Source organism: Apiospora kogelbergensis, assembly GCF_038363985.1.
Source record: "Apiospora kogelbergensis strain CBS 113332 chromosome Unknown utg000020l_segment0_segment0, whole genome shotgun sequence".
NCBI classification, from domain to species: Eukaryota; Fungi; Ascomycota; class Sordariomycetes; order Amphisphaeriales; family Apiosporaceae; genus Apiospora; species Apiospora kogelbergensis.
Window position 1 is genome coordinate 117,564 of NW_027117437.1, and position 16,004 is coordinate 133,567.

Consider the following 16,004-nt stretch of genomic DNA (forward strand, 5'->3'; position numbering starts at 1 on the left):
TGAATGCTACTGGTAGGCAGGGTATGAATGCTACTAGTAGGCAGGGCATGAATGCTACTGGTAGGCAGGGTGAGAATGCTACTGGTAGGTAGGGTGAGAATGCTACTGGTAGGTATGAATGCTACTGGTAGGCAGGGTGAGAGTGCTACTGGTAGGTAGGGTGAGAATGCTACTGGTAGGTATGAATGCTACTGGTAGGCAGGGCATGAATGCTACTAGTAGGCAGGGCATGAATGCTACTGGTAGGTATGAATGCTACTGGTAGGCAGGGTGAGAGTGCTACTGGTAGGTAGGGTGAGAGTGCTACTGGTAGGTATGAATGCTACTGGTAGGCAGGGTGAGAGTGCTACTGGTAGCTATTGGAAAGGCAGCCGAGTTCTTCGAGCGAGATAGTTCACTCAGTCATAACTTAACCTCAATATGATTAATATCTACTCTAGTTCACGATTACGGCATAGACCGACCGAGGGATTCGCGATCTATATTTGGCCCATGACTATCAGAAACTCGTCCATTAGTGCGTAGGTAATTCGCCTCTATCCGTACCTCGACGAGTGCTACTTATCAGAGCTTCTATTATAGGCAAATCCGAGATCCAGAAATGGGAAATTGAGCGTCTGATAGCTCGATCGCGAAACATTACATCAAATCTATTATAAATGGCCAGACCTACGGTAGACAAGACACGCTGAGAGTAAGTAACAAAACGATTCAAAATGAAAGGCTCTCTAAAGATCGGTCTTATCCTTATGAGCATTGTAATGGTGGTGAACTACGTGTAAGAAACTGCAAGGAGAGAAATTGGACTACTGCTAACGTAAGTAGTTCGAAGAAGCACCCAAAACGTACTTCACGATCACATGAACAACGCAGGAGGAACACGAGATAGAGACAATTGTGCTAATAAGGTTGAGTGACTATTTAAATGCCTCTGCGGGGAAGTTCATAGATGTTGGGGTCTTCGGGCTAGGTGGATATGTAGTCTGGATTGATATGAGCTGGATCCTTTGAATACCACGTTCCTAATACTCTTACCATGGGTTTGGAGCCTTCGACTTGCTTCTTTGATAGTTCAGCTAACTGAGCCTGAGACTTCTTGTACATCTTGAACCAATAACCGGCTGCCACACGATACTCCGAGTCAGCTCCTAGAGTAGCTTCGACTGAAGGAGAAGGGGGAGGAAACGGTGGCAGGGTGTTGTTTCTATGCCATGGGGGAACTCCGAAAGAAGACATCGTGGGAGAAAGACCGCTGGTGCAAAGGGGGAAAATCTCGTCACGTGGAGCAGACTGTTGTGGCATTGTGTCTATTGGGACTGCCAGTGAGTGCAGCAATGTATAGCAACAGGAACGAGACAATGTTGATGAGACATGCGGGCTCTTTAAGTACTTGTGGAAGAGTGGGTCTTGAGATACTCTCCATGTCAAACATGGAATCAGGCCGGTATTCTTAGCGAGTCGATGCTCTCGACCTGGTCTTCCTGTCGTGTGTTGTACAGTACCTCTTGGCTGAACTCGCCGATAGAAGCGAGCTGGGAAGTTCTAAGCACCATTGCTTACCGGGCTTATAGAGATAATGATAGTAGTGCTGTAATAATCTAGTATTATAACGCATGTACTGCACGCGATCAACAGCTCTGTTTCTGCTATATAGAAACAGAAAACAAGAAAGTGAGACTTCAGTAATTGATATATATAGCTTTCTATCCTTCACGGAAGGATACGATAGTGGATATTGTATTCTTTTTATCATAAAGGGACTATCATTATGGATTCGTATCTCCTATATGCAATCGTCTCTGCGTCCCTAGCTATTTCCCTGATTACTTATACGAAGTACCACAAGCATCTCTATGCATTGGCGTTGAGATACGGATACTACTTGAAACTGCCATGGGTATTTCTTACTGTGGCTGAGGTACTCGCTATCACCACCTTGATGCTGGAAAACGCCATTCTAACTTTATTCCTACCCCGATTGACTGACGAGAGTCAGGCAATTGTATCGATCAAGCTTTCCTTGGTCCATTTGCTCCCGGTATTCTTGGGAGCAGGTACTCCCTTATTCCACTATGTACTTCCTGACACTCTTCGCATGATTCATACTTGGCTAGGAATCAGTGCAGTCGCACAGACGCTTTTCCACGGAGTTTCATTTGCGTCGGTGGCAAATAGAGAGCAAATCATATCGGGCAGCCTCGCAATATTTTGTTTCTTTGCAAGCTTAATCACTGGGATGAAGTTATGGCCCAGTATACGATACATATCCAAAAATTTACATGGGTTTCTGGCCGTGGCTGCCATGGGGTTTATGCTATGGCACACATGGGAAGTTTCGAGATCTTTTTCCTCAACGGCCTGGATCGCAGTCTTTCTTTGTGGCTTCTCCTTGTTCTTGTCGCAAGCCATAAAGATACGCCCCTTTCGTCGTTCAGCTTCCATTACCAGCGTGGAGGTGCGAGAACATATGGTTTACATGACCGTGGCCATAGGGAAAAAAGCAGAGGCCGGACCAAGCTATATTTTCCTGAATTCTCGAGATCTGCCATTACGACAGTGTTATAGGTCTGAACCAATACATATCTCCTGGTGGGAGGGAAGTCGGCTGGAAACGAACGAATTCGGACTACTCCTGCCGAAATGGATGTTTCACTCGGAAAAACTCACTTTCCAGGCCCAGAGGACAGGACGAGAGCCGATACGGGCATTTATCCGAGGACCGTACCGGGACACCCATAACTTAAGCTGCTATGAAACTGTGCTTCTCACGGCGCAAGGGATTGGCATTGCTGGCGTGTTGCCCTTGATACTGTCCCTGCTAGAGAGGAAGCACAACGATACGAGAAACAAGCGTACTGGATCCCTTACCATGTTAAACAACGATAAACTCCGGAAGCTGGATTTATACTGGCGACTAGACTCTGAGCATCAATACGATTCGGCGGTGGACTTGCTCGATCGTCTAAGCGGGGCCCAAAGCGAATCTTCTCGCTTGCAGGTATGGATAGCTTATAATACACACCGCAATATCAATTTTCCATCAAGAACCGGCTGGTCTAGACTCGAAGAACAGTCATACCTGGAGGAGACATCATCCGCTATCAAACGACAGTCTCAGTCTACCCCAGGGAAGAGCATCGTGATTGGTATGTGATCGCAGACCTTCTTGCAGTGGTTACTAACGAATACAGCCTGTGGTGATCCTAAGTTCTGCGATACGATGAGACAGATCACGCGTGATCATATATCGACCCACAACGTGATTCATTTCCGTGAAATCGTCGGCGCGCAATGTAGTCAAAGTGGGTAGATGAAGAGTTCCACGACATCAGTTACTTTTGGACATGAAGGAAATAATTCTGAGAAGGGGACTATTGGTAGTAGAACAGCTGCGACAGAATACCAAAAGGTCAATGGGTCGTTCAGCTAAACAACAAAGACTGAGATAGAATATTAATAGTACCAATATCATTATTCACGAATTAGGATTGCTCAAACTATTTAATTATGTATGAAGTAACTGATCTGCGGAGAAATCCACCAATAACCTGCGTTATGATAGTACCTCTGCCCAGCATGTTGCAAACAGTTCATCTTATTATCCACCAACACCGGCCGATCCTGTGGTGAACCAGTTATGAGCATGAGCTTGAGAGCGGAGAGAAATATCACGGTTCAGTGAACGGAATAGTCTTGTCTATGCGGAAGCGTCTCAACCCGAGGTAACAAGGATCCAACTGGATTCTTTCCATTTGGATATGGATAGCCACAGGACAACCCCATTCGAAGGCAATTATTACCTGTAATCGTCAGTCACATGAAGCTCACTTCTAATTTGCCCATTCTACTTACACACAGGCTTTCGTTCATCACACTTTTTCCTTCTCCCTCGGCAGGTTAAGCAGCCGGTTTTTGTCCTGTGGAACTTCGAGTTTTTCTTGTGATTCAATTGAGCAGTTAGACCGCCTTCAGGGCACTCGGCTTTGCTGCTGGAAGCTCGAGATGGATGAAAAATTCCCATTGGACGATTGTCTAGAGTTGCACCTTGGCGTAGGGAAGGGTTATAGGTCACACCGGAAGTGGCCGAATCAATACCGTGGTTAGCATGTGATTTTGGACGTAGCAATTCAAAGGCTTGATTCCCCACTGGTCCTGAACGACCCAGAAGCGAACCTGCTTCTTCCCTTAAGAACGCATGGGACGCATCGTTAAGTACATAGTTGAGGCCTGTTTTGGGGTTAACCAAGGCTGGTGATTTTTGTTGCGTTGAAACCCTCTCTAGGACCGTCGCTGCAGTGCGTGCCAGATTGTTTGAGATTCTGGGCTCGTGGTGGTTACTGCTGGATGTGTCATATTGGCCTGTTGCTACTGGTGGCTGCCGGTCAGTACCGAGACCTTCAGGCGCTATCGAAGGGCCCTACCAATAATGCTCTGTTCCACCAGCGAGTTGCGTCTATGGTGGGATCCGGAGATGGTGTTCGGGTTCATGACCATGTTGGGTTGACGAATGCAGCGTAAGTTCATGTTTGTGCAATCCCCATCTTCGCCCTCGCTGTTGTCTCTGGGAGATTCAATAGCAGTATCGGATACGATAGCAAGAACTCCCCCTGCTGAAGTACCGTCATCAGCTGACACGGACTTTTCATGTTCGTGCTCTTCACAAGTCGTATTTCCGCCGGCGAGTTCTCCTGAGGGCAACCCTATGAAGCGTCAGCATAGGCATAGAGTCGGTCAGGGGCAATCCACAAACCCGTTACCCCAGTTAGAGAGCCACCACAGCGAACCGTATGCCGTTGGCTGGCTGCCTTGATTCTTCCAACTTGCTTAGTATATTCAACTGCGCTGTTATAGCCGCGAATTAGATTATTCCCATCAGAAGCACAATCGGCGCTGAACGGCCGAAGATCAGGAGCTGGCAGCCAATTATACCAAGCCGGTGTTGGCATCATTAGGTCCTTGTGTAGAGGGAAGGTTTGGCCGTCATGTATCCACATAACCGGAAACTTGCGCTTGGTGACAAGACGCTCTCCATCGCGGTATCCCTCAGCCCATTGAAAAACAGTGCTATCATGGCGCTCGTAGCATGAAGGTATAGATTTCGCAAGGTCTGTCTCCAGAAAACTACCATGCAGTCCGATCGCATCAAAACTCCCGAGTGGCAGTACGATGAGTGCGTACCAGCCTTGGTCACGCGAACCAGAACGCCAGTATGCACGATATGGTTTCCCCTCGAGCGGATGCATAATCACTTCACGGTCATGCTCTTTTGGCTCCGCTCTGGTAACCAGCCTGGATGCGTCGGTTGCAACCTCTTCTTTCCATAATACTGGTCGGGGTCGAGAAAGGATCTGGGATGTCTCCCTAGGCGCGAACCACTGGTTTGGATCGGGTCTGAGGGGATTATAGCCAGCCTTTAACGCTTGGCTGAACGCCTCGTTATTCTTATGTGCCTTCGTCGTGTCACAGTTCAATACACACGGAGCCCCATCGTCTGAATGACTGAAGACCACCCGGCAGGCCACTCAGACATATCAATATCTAGGTGCCTCTTGGGTCCCTGATGCTCCGTTGATCGTAGGTGGTTCGCAGCCCCACAGAGCGGATTCTGATTGAAATGGAGCCCGTGAACGTCACATCGTAAGATATACCACTGATGACTTCCTGGCGGGTATTGTATGATTGTATGCTTGTGATGTGCGGAACCATCTTGGAACACATCGGTAAAATCGACGGTGTACAGTTCTTGCGCCGTCGCAGTCGTCTTTCTCCTTTTCTGTATATGTCCGGAAACCTCCTCAGGGTCTTCCTCACAGCGTTGCTGATTCCGTTTCGCGCGGCTATTGGTAGGAGCATTATCTGCTATAGTGCGGTGGCCGGGCTGGGATGATAACCGTCTCGCAGCTGCCATTACATTGTTCGTGGAGGCATTAGGCGAAGCACGGGTGGGATTGGTCGCGGGTGGAGTGGGAGAGTATCGAGGTGGGGGTTTGCTTATGCGACCAGTACGTGTTGCAGGCCCTGCTGCTGCATTTTCCTCCACCTCATTGGGCTGGGACTGCCTGGATTGCTGTGAGGGGTCTTGCACGTCTTCCGTCGACTTGTCGTTTGATGTTGGCAAAGAATTGGACGGATGCTGCGAGCTGGGACGACCGGCATTCCCGACAAACTTATGTGCATTAGGCTCAATTCGATCTTGAAACGAGGCGTCATGAAAACAGCGAAAGAAAGAAGGGGTTCAATCTAGGTTGATCGACCTACAATAATCCGCCAAGAGCGCTGAAGATCTGCCTCGTCCGACTCGCAATCCGTGCTGACTTGCGCGAGTTGCGCTTGCCGAGTCTTGCACTTGTCGTCGACAATGGGCCGCTTTTGGGCAATTCTAGCTGCTTCTTTGTCAAGTGCTTCCTTCTCTTCCTCAAGTGCCTCCAACTCTTTCACAAGGTCATCCTTCTTCTCGTACTTCGACTCGAGCGCACGCTTTCGGTTGTAGAGTGCCAATAAATCTGCGCTCCCAGGTACGTCTTGACCACCGCGCTCGGACATTCTTAGGTTGTATTCGAAGAGTTGTAGATCCGTTACGTGGGGTAATTAGACAGCAGGGTTATGAACAAAAATGTAAGCGTGGGGAGCAAGGCAAACTATCTATGCGGATTCTTGAACGCAAAGTGACTGGAATTAATCTAGCAGAAATACGCGCTGGATCTAGAAGGTTTTATAACACACATATTGCTTGATGTGCACGCAATGCAGCATGCCAGAGCCTTATTCGTGATGCCTTGCTGCCACAGACCAACCGTGCCTAGAGGTTAAACCTATCTGTGCCAGCTTCGGCGCGTCGGGGACGGCATAGATTATTCTAGGGAACCCGCATTAGGCGTCTTTCTTCAATGCACAGCTCTTCTTAGTCCGAAGACGTGGGTTACATCCATCAGATGGCATTGATCTTGATATCCTACTTACCACATATAGAGTACAAGACGAGAGGAGGGGCACGAGAGGGAATGGGTGAAGCGGGGCAGTTTAGCTGCTGTGACTGGCAATCCCAGAACTTCAATGCTTGGCCGCAGTCCCGCTAGCTAAAGCAGTCGGTTTCTAGCAGAGTCGCTGTTTCCAGACGCTGTTTGCAGACGTCGTTAAACCCCATCGGCAGGGCTACGACTTCTCTGTCATCGAATCTCTCCTGGAACGGAAGTGTCCCCATTGTGCTCAACCTCTACTGGTCTCAATATATGGATTTATGTATCCTGAGAGACTACTACAGCGGCACGATGGTTTATGTCTTGCGGGCTTTGTTCTTGGGGCAAGCTTTTAGTTGCCCCAGTGAGAATTGTTTCTGTGCTCCTAGGTAGAATGAATAACGCCGTTATCGATATCTCAACGAATCGTGCTCTTTGCTTCTTTCTCCTTGGGCATGTTTGGTTGTCCGACGAATAAGTAACCCAGCCCAAGATGGGCTGAAGGATACCAGGCAGCACGCTGCAGTCAGATCGCCTCTGATTCGCTCTAAGAACGCATCATGTGGTTCGTATGTGCACGTTGATTCACTCGTCGTGATTGGTTTGGTAGGGACAAGTTTTTGGTTTGCTCATGGGGGGCGAAACTACTGTACCAACGTCCTACATTCACTCACCTAAGGTCGCAGCCGCCGCATCACCTTCTTAGCTATTTCCTGTTCTACCTGCAACCCATTCTGCTAACAACCAGCGTCCGTGCCCCGCCCTCACTGTTCCTTCGATTCACTTCTCCTAGCCTTTTTTTCGCAGACCATTTCCGTTGACGTACATCTTTGGCGACCCTTGCTGGGCCCAGTTCTCATCTGATCACCGATTCAAGAAGCAAGCGCGGTGATCGGTAAGCGAGCGCTTGTGTGCTCTATTATGTACACCCGTTGCGCAAAGTGGAGACTGGCCGTACTTCTTTCCCACCCCTCAACTTTGGAGTCTCTTTCTCGATTGCCTCGGATATTTTGGCAGCACGACCATCCCTGAGTTCTCCTCCATCCCTTCTGCGTGCATCACCCCTTTGCCTACATCGATAACGGCGTTATTCATCTTCTGTTGTACTCTTCCACATATTCTTTGACCATTTCTTTCCATCAGTTGCGCTGTCGTCAAGGCCCTGGAACATACCCAGCCCATCTGGCTATAAACCTTGTAGCTCCTGTCGCCATGCTCGCCACTCTTCCTTCTAAGCTGCATGTACTATTGTGGTTTGACTACCCTCCTTTGCTCCACATTTAATCATGCACAATTGGAATCCTCGGTACACAAGTTGTCCCGCTGGCACGCGGTGGTATGTGTGTTCTAACAACAAATTCTCCGGTTGCTGTCCTATCGACCCCTGTGATCAGGAAGCTTGCCCAACGAATGCATTGACGACGACATTGCAAATTTCTTCACACTCGGATATTCTTTCTTCGACGACGACCTCTTCGAGCCATCGAGTTTCCCCAACAGCCACGTCGGATCCTGACAGATCCATAAGTCCGGACCCAGGTAAGACTACGGGTTTGCCTGTGCTTACAGCCGTCGGCCTCGCGCTCGGAGCTTTGGTCATTGGCAAAATACTGGGCATCCTCATGTGGATTCTAATCAGGAAGTATCTCTGGGTTCGTTGGGTACAGAAGCCGGACCTTGCGCCTGGTGGGGCCCATACAAGAGTGCAAGGTAGGTCATCTGATAATCCCGAAGACACTTTATTCCCACTAAAGCTTTCATGGTAGAGCCTGGCACCTCCATCCCGGAGCTAGAAGCCCTTCCATATTCCCAGCCTCCACAAAGCACGGCCTGTGAAATGCCAAACGAACCCCCGCATCCCCACCTCAGTTACTGTCCAGGACGGAGGCTTGCATCACGGACTGGACAAAACTTTGATCCCGATTTATTTCGGGATTATGAATGCGTTCAGCACGTCGCCATTTGCCCAGCCCTGAGATGACAGCGGCAATGACTCAGAGAGCATTTTCCCTTTGTAGACGATCAGTAGTCGAGAGCTTGGCTATAGTGTATTAGTGAGCGCCAACCGTTGCAGCATATGGCATACCATTAGGTCGAGCAGGTGCTCGGACTTTTTCTGATGGCTCTGACCGTGGCCCAACATTGCGCAGGCACTTGTATATCCCGATGCGTACAATCACTTGGGCGGACAACCACAACAATGTCGCGTGTAACTACAACTGGGACGAGGATGTAACAGCCTTGAACTTGCCTTGATGGTGGAGTAGACCCCATTCTGGATGATTGCAATGTGTTGGACAATAGGCGGTCGAGCATCCTGATGTAACTTATACAGTGCATAGCCCATTAAATACATTTCGACGTCGTTACCAAGCTTGGAGCGCGAGAAGACATGCTCGGTTGGGTGCCCATTCCGCGTACTCAACTCATGAGCCTTGCATTAACGTGCAGGGTAGAGGCATCAGGAGTGACCATGCTACGGTGCCATTGGCAGAAATGGTGGGAGGAAACAATGCTACTGCTAGGTGGAGTGGACATGTTACTGGCTACTCGGATTACCGCAATTCCGCTACTTACACCCAGGTGCTCGTCAGTCCCCAACGATGCGTTCTCCAACAGACTCTTTGTCATACGTATGCCACGGAGCGGTCAGGGCTCCAACAAACATTTTCTGTGTACCACGAAGTGCTGCGAACGGCGCAGCATAGACGCGATTTGTCTTAAAAGATCACTTGCATTGAACCTGCTCGTTGCGCACCAAAATGCTGAAATCGCGACGTGCAAATGAGGCTCTTTTATCAAGACGATGAGTTGGCACAGAAGATCTTCAGGGTTTTACATAACATAGTTTCGTCTTTGACTCACATCGGCAAGGAGTATCATATGTGTCAATCTGCTAAGTGCCGCTATATTTTCGTCATTGCAGCTGCACCTGCGCCACAGGCTCAAGTACAAATATGTCTGGTCCATACCAGTGTTTGAACGAAGTTTTGACCATGACGTCACCACAACCACTGATGTTCGGCTGATTTTAACTGTTTACGATCGTTAAGCCCACTCAGTTGCTGATGCAGATGGGGCCCATGATACTCAAGCGAAGACGTGCATGATACGGGCGGAACTAAGGGAGCGTGTTATATGAAACTCAAAATACACGATATGCCTGCATTGGCGACTTGGCGCATATGCCGCCCCTCACCCCGTTACCAGATTGTCTTCCAGCAATTGTGCTGCTTCCAGGCTCAACTCCTGTATCTCCCCGAACCTCTGGTATAAAAGTTCCAGGAACGCTACGAACTTCTCGCCCTTAAGCCTCTCGATCTTGCTCTGACAACCCGTAGGTATGAGAGCAAATGTCCCATTCCCAAATACACTGTCAAGCTTGCACCATACCCGGCCCGCGACAAGTTGCTGCCTGATCCCCGCGTATTTAGATTGGTATTCTTCCGTCGACTTGTTCACCGTTTCTTCGCCATGAATGTCCGGGTAAGCTAATGCCATAATGCGTTTGAGTGATAGTGACCTCAAAACCTTCGTTTTTATTTTGCGACCCGGATTCTCTTGTAGTATCTGAGCTTCGATGCTGCTTCTCAGGGAAACAAGCTGTTTGAGGAAATATCTGCGCAGTACGCCGTGTTTCAATGATTCCACCTCCAATGACTTGATCGCCAGGATCAGCTCAGGAATATTTTGAGGCTGAAGTGCGGGCTCGAGTGCAGGTGCAGAAGCTGCGCACTTATGCTTTACAGGCTGCAAAGCTCGTGATAGGTCGTCCAAGCGCTCCCGTTGAAGTGAGTCGGCTAGCTGCCGCATCGTCTCGTCAAGCTCAAGGCCCTGGCTACCAAGACCAGGCCCATGGTGAGACCCCGAATCGTTGCCAACGAACAAGTTGTCATCTTCTGCGTTAAGGCTCTCAGGGTTCATTTCGTTTGCATCAGGTTCGTTGGATTCGTCGGGTTCGCCATCTGCATCGGGTTCGCTGTGCTCGCTAGGATCGTAGCCTGCATCGGGCTCGCTGTGTTCATCAGACTCATCGCCTGTATCGGCTTCGCTATCTACCTCGACAATTCCTTCATCCGCTCGCGTGAGTCCTGCAGGACGCAGCATCGCCATGGGCATCCGCCCGCCGGTGCTGCTTTCTGGAGAGTCAGAGGGCCTACCGCCATCCATTTCTTCGTCGTCGGATGACTCGGCGAATTGCTGCCCTTGCAGTTGCGTTATTACAGTCGAGAACAAGTCCCCGATTGGTTCCATGTTATTGCTCCCCGTTTGCGAGTGTGACGAGAGGCAATATTGAACGTCCATCATCATCTCAAGACTTTGCAACATCGCGGTCTCCCGTTGAGTTGGTGTGGCCGCTGCCAAAAGCTCGATGAATCGGATCAAAGATGCCTTCATTGCAGCCAGCTCCTGCTCTAGAGACAGACGAGTTGCTTCAGAGCGCTGATCTGTTCTGATGCCGCCCTCCATTTTGACAGGACACGAACAAGTTGACGAAACACATGCAAGTTGGCATTGCGAGATTCCCACGTATTTCTAGGTTGGAAGCTGCCGTGTCTTCCACTGCCCATTGCGCCTGATTGGGTACCGTCCTGCTGGGTCATCACAAGATCTGGCCAAGCCATGATCCTTTGACTGCTGTTGGTTATCGAGGTTGAAAGACAAACGAACTGAGGAGGGGGCTTGAAGAGCAGTACAAACATACATTCGCACCTCCTGGCGGGGGGATTGAGCATATCCCCCGCCTGCATATGTTGCGTGAGGCAGTCTGGGGCTTCAATTCTCTCAAGTCTTTGCGATGTGATTAGCCCGCTGAATTGGTGCTAGTAGCCTGAGGAATCGGATCAAAGGTGCCTTCAATAAAACCACCTCTATCTAATGACATGTTCCATCGTGGCAGACTGGACCGTTGTGCAATTCCCGCGTATTTCCAAGCCAGATGTCGCCATGTCTCCCACTGCCCATTGTAAGTTGCTTGGGTACCTGGGCAGTGGGAGACATCTTCATGTCAGTGCAATCCACCTGTGGTATTCTAGGCATTGATCACTTGACAATACGTTGAACCGATTCAAACAGAGGTTTGCTAACCAACAATGAAGACAATCTGTCTAGCCAATGTGAGGCCGTGGCAGTACTGCGTTGCAGGAGGGAGTGTGGGTGGGAACAAGGAGCGCTGTTTCTCTTCGGACGCTCCGATTGGAGATCGAGCATCTTGGTAAGATCTTGCTCATGCTGGATCTAGCGATGCACCCTTGCATCTTGGTTCACTCTCGCTTCGCTGCAGACGCAATAAAGAACCTCGCCTTTATGGTAAAATGAATCTAATGACGCAACGTTACCATTAATCTATACATATATTTACTTGCTTTTCACTTCTGACCTGTGCAACTATCCCCGATGACACTTGGGTAGACGTTGTCGCGTCGAGCTACTAGTTTAATTGAAAGGATCAAGCTTCACGTAGGGGTGGTAAGACCCTATCACATGTACCAGTTCACCATCAATGGGTAACTTATAGCGGCCCAGCGTTGGCGCTTTTGGGTGGGGTCGGTTTTCAGTGATGCGCTTAGGTACTTTGCCCATCACTGGGGGTAATGCTCGACGCTACTAATGCGTTCGCCTCCTGCTGTATAATTTCCTAGCTGGCTGCACTCTTCAATGTCTTTATTGGGTACCGTCCTGATGGTTCTCACACCACTACTGCAAACAGGTCGCCGTCACGACTCGGGCTTGAGAACACTCACTCCATGCTCTCAAGTGATGCACTCATAGTGTTCATGGGCGGTAAGACAATCATAATCGGTCCTTGATGGAAACGCACTGCCTGGACATATCAGGATCGACGAACGTACCCACACTCCCTGATGCGCTTCAACGTGCCAAAGACACACGGAAGCTCGCACTGCCGCTGCCAGAAAAAAACCCAATCTATGAGACTACGAGGGCGTCGCGTCGAGCTTCTGATTCAATGGAAGAGGTTTGAGGCTTCTCGCGGAGAGTGGAAGCCCGTAAATGACCTCCAGGAATGCAGATCGCTGGTGAGAAAGTTTCTGCAAACTTGAGAATCAAGCGAGAATGATGTAGATAGACGGTGCATGGCGTACATGGTGAACTAGCAAAAGTGTCTGAGACGCCGGAGATGGAGCGCGAGTTCAGGGCATTCGGCCCAAGATGTAGAGGCTAGCACATGCAATGAAGGGCATAGGTAGTCTGTTGGTGGATACAAGTTGACGAGTATGATAATGATTGCTACTTGGCACTGGCCCTTTACCAGTAGCCACCCAACCATGGCCAAGTAGTAGTCGACCCATGTCGCTATCCACTAGCACATCCACCAGTGGCCACAGTACATAGCCCGCACACAGGCTGCATTGGCTGTCTACCAGTTTTCGCGCGACCAAATCTAGTTACCAGTTTGCTCAGCACCTGCCCGAGCCGTCTTATTTAAGCCAAATGGAGGAAGCGTCCAGCTTCCATGTCTTCATCAGAATAATCTGTAACGTACTGGATGCTCTGCAATGCTAGACGTGCACCATAATGGCCGCTGTACATTTTAAGCTCCCCACCTATGCTAAAAGTCGGAGACCACGGCCGATTGTTGTTGATTGTGGTATTCGGGACAGTCATCGTCCACCAACTCCTTATCCACAACTACCTGAACCGCTGCAGGTTGTACATCAACCGCCTCGCCAGCTGAACTATACCACGATACGAGAACGGCATCATCGAGGCAGCCACTGTATTGTCACACGGTCGTATACCCGCCATGAGTTCAGGCACACCAGTGACCCGAACTACACTGCTTATACTCGCCACGACTTCAGACGAACAGTCGAGCGTGAACGCTATGCCACCACGAGTCGAGCCGCACGATACGGTACCAAAAATGTAGGGAAACATGTGATGAGAAATCCCATCATAGAGCGAGAGGTATTTCACGCAGAGGATGAGCTGGCCTTAGAGATCCAAAAGATGAAGCTCGGAAGCCGGAAGTAAGAAATAGCTCCATAGACATGTACAAATATAAACCTGGTGCGTCTCCTGGATTTCCAAAAGTCTCGTGGTCTGAGTCATCATCATCATGGCAATTCCTTATGAAGAAATGGTTCTTGAATCCAATGCGGTGCCTTTAACTCATAATATAGCTGCTGCAACTTGTGCCTGGCTTCTACTCTCTGGGTTCTCCATCTTCCCTGCTACATTCACAGCTCTCCAGCAAACCAATGTCTACTCGCAATATCATGTCCTACTGAGCCACTCACTTCTTCCTTTTGTTGCCGTGTGCACGATGACAGGTGTCATTGGACTTGTATGGCTCTGGTACAAGTGGAAGCATAACTATATATGGCTGTTGAGCCATCTTTTCATGTACGAGTAGTCCGGAACTCTATTTCCTGACTGACCTAAGGAATAGGCCCTCCATGTTCAATTCTGCAAATGGGTTGATCACAGTTCTCATCAACGTTTACACCGCCCAAGGGGGCGTCTGGTCCACTACAGCGAAGGTCGCTTTAGCTTTGACAAGTGTGTTCACGTTTTTAACGATGCTTCTTTCAATATCATATAAGCTTTGGATAGAGGTTCTAAAAATAGGACAGCGGCGATAAGTATGTTGTGGTGGGGTTTTGATCGGGGCACAATATCTTGTTCTAGTTTCCGAATTCTCGAAAGGGGCCGTACCATATAAACGAACAAAATTCAGATTGGAGGCAGAAGAGCCACACTGTTCATGTATGCCCTCTATGCCTTCTTCATTGTGGTTGAATCTCCGCCGCGGGGCTCCAGGACTTGATGGCCCCTTCCTGGAAGAGATGTCTGGCCCATTTCAATGTTTGGATCAAGGACCTGACAAAGAGGTCGACGTGATTACCATCATCAGAGGGCCTCAGACGTGCGAACTACCAGGCCATGTACACATGTTTCACACTGACTCCTCCATCATCCTAGACTGTAGCCTGCACCTCCAGGCCTCTATGCCGGTGATCAAAGCTGGCTGGATCCCTCCCAACATCATTCGACATCCCGTCCAACGTGCACAGTCTTTGACTGGTCCTGAAATTGCACGCCGATTCTACTCGCGAACTCTTTTATCACTGACTAATGCTTGCATCTTCGTAGAAGCAGAGCATGGTGGCATTGTTGAGATTTTGGCGGAATTAGCAAGTTGGGTCTATCTCGCTCCTCCAGTATTGCGCCAAAAACCAGTCATCCTCATATTGACGGAGAGGGAGAGAAGCATGAGAATGTCTCTCAAGGATTTGGAGTGGACACTTACGACTGAGGTTCTAGCAAGGTGCAACGTACTGCGAGAACACAGTTTCAAAACCGCAGAAAATGCATGGCGCGATTGCTTTTCTGGGCTAAGGGTACAGGAAAAGCCAACCGAAAGGCAGACAGCGGTTGACTTCTCCACAGGAGCATATGTGAATGATGGTGCACATAGAGCTTTTACGCGGTCACAAGCCAAGACTTTGCTACGGGCAGCGTGCATACATTTTGCAGAGGCCACCACGGAAACCTTGAGTTTGGTTCGCGCATCACGAGCTACACAGCCTGTACCCGAGCTCTTTCCAAAACACATCGCCGAATTAGTTAAGGTAAGCTCCCGAGATCCTGCCTTAGCAGAATCGACATACCGCTTCATCGCATCCGTGCTTGTGTCCGACGCGTTTCGGAGCAAAATTTGTAGGTACTCGTTGTTCACTAAGTAGACATGGTACAGCTAACTTCCAGATAGGGCTACCACCTGAGCCGGTATTCACAGAAACCTATCGCTCGTTGATTGAGAACATCGAGGACCAGTCGAGGGCTAGTGCTCTCACCGCCGTACTGCAGGATCACTTTGTTAGGCTGGCCAGCCAGATCGTTACCAGCCAGGGCTATACTAGGAAACACATGGAGGTCATTAGGTCCATCCCTCCATCATTACAAGGAACTGGAGACTCCCAAATCTGTCTGGCATGTCTAGCTTGCATGTCCTCAAATACTTTATCGTGTGGGCACGAACTTTGCGATTCGTGCATTTCAAAATACGCGCAGAATAATGCG

The 16,004-nt window shown here is 49.4% G+C and overlaps 4 protein-coding genes across 4 annotated transcripts; 1 reads left to right on the forward strand and 3 right to left on the reverse strand.

The window, feature by feature from the left end:
* Positions 1-921: 921 nt before the first annotated feature.
* On the reverse strand, positions 922-1,302 carry PG998_015165 (uncharacterized protein; the record flags this gene model as incomplete). The annotated part of the gene is made up of 2 exons (XM_066881981.1): positions 922-966; positions 1,036-1,302. The coding sequence occupies 2 exons, from the start codon at positions 1,300-1,302 to the stop codon at positions 922-924; spliced, it is 312 nt and encodes a 103-aa protein (XP_066722998.1).
* Positions 1,303-4,300: 2,998 nt separating this feature from the next.
* Positions 4,301-6,579, reverse strand: PG998_015166 (uncharacterized protein). Its single transcript, XM_066881982.1, has 4 exons — positions 6,259-6,579; positions 5,649-6,166; positions 4,751-5,391; positions 4,301-4,700 (listed from the first exon to the last, which is right to left on the reverse strand). Coding segments are annotated over exons 1-3 (804 nt in total). The 5' UTR covers positions 6,544-6,579; the 3' UTR covers positions 4,301-4,700; positions 4,751-5,390.
* A 3,572-nt stretch (positions 6,580-10,151) lies between these two features.
* On the reverse strand, positions 10,152-11,426 carry PG998_015167 (uncharacterized protein; the record flags this gene model as incomplete). The annotated part of the gene is made up of 1 exon (XM_066881983.1): positions 10,152-11,426. The coding sequence occupies one exon, from the start codon at positions 11,424-11,426 to the stop codon at positions 10,152-10,154; it is 1,275 nt and encodes a 424-aa protein (XP_066723000.1).
* Positions 11,427-14,698: 3,272 nt separating this feature from the next.
* Positions 14,699-16,000, forward strand: PG998_015168 (uncharacterized protein; the record flags this gene model as incomplete). Its single annotated transcript, XM_066881984.1, has 3 exons — positions 14,699-15,641; positions 15,694-15,865; positions 15,925-16,000. 3 exons carry the CDS (start codon positions 14,699-14,701, stop codon positions 15,998-16,000), a joined length of 1,191 nt encoding a protein of 396 aa, XP_066723001.1.
* Between the last annotated feature and the right edge of the window lie 4 nt (positions 16,001-16,004).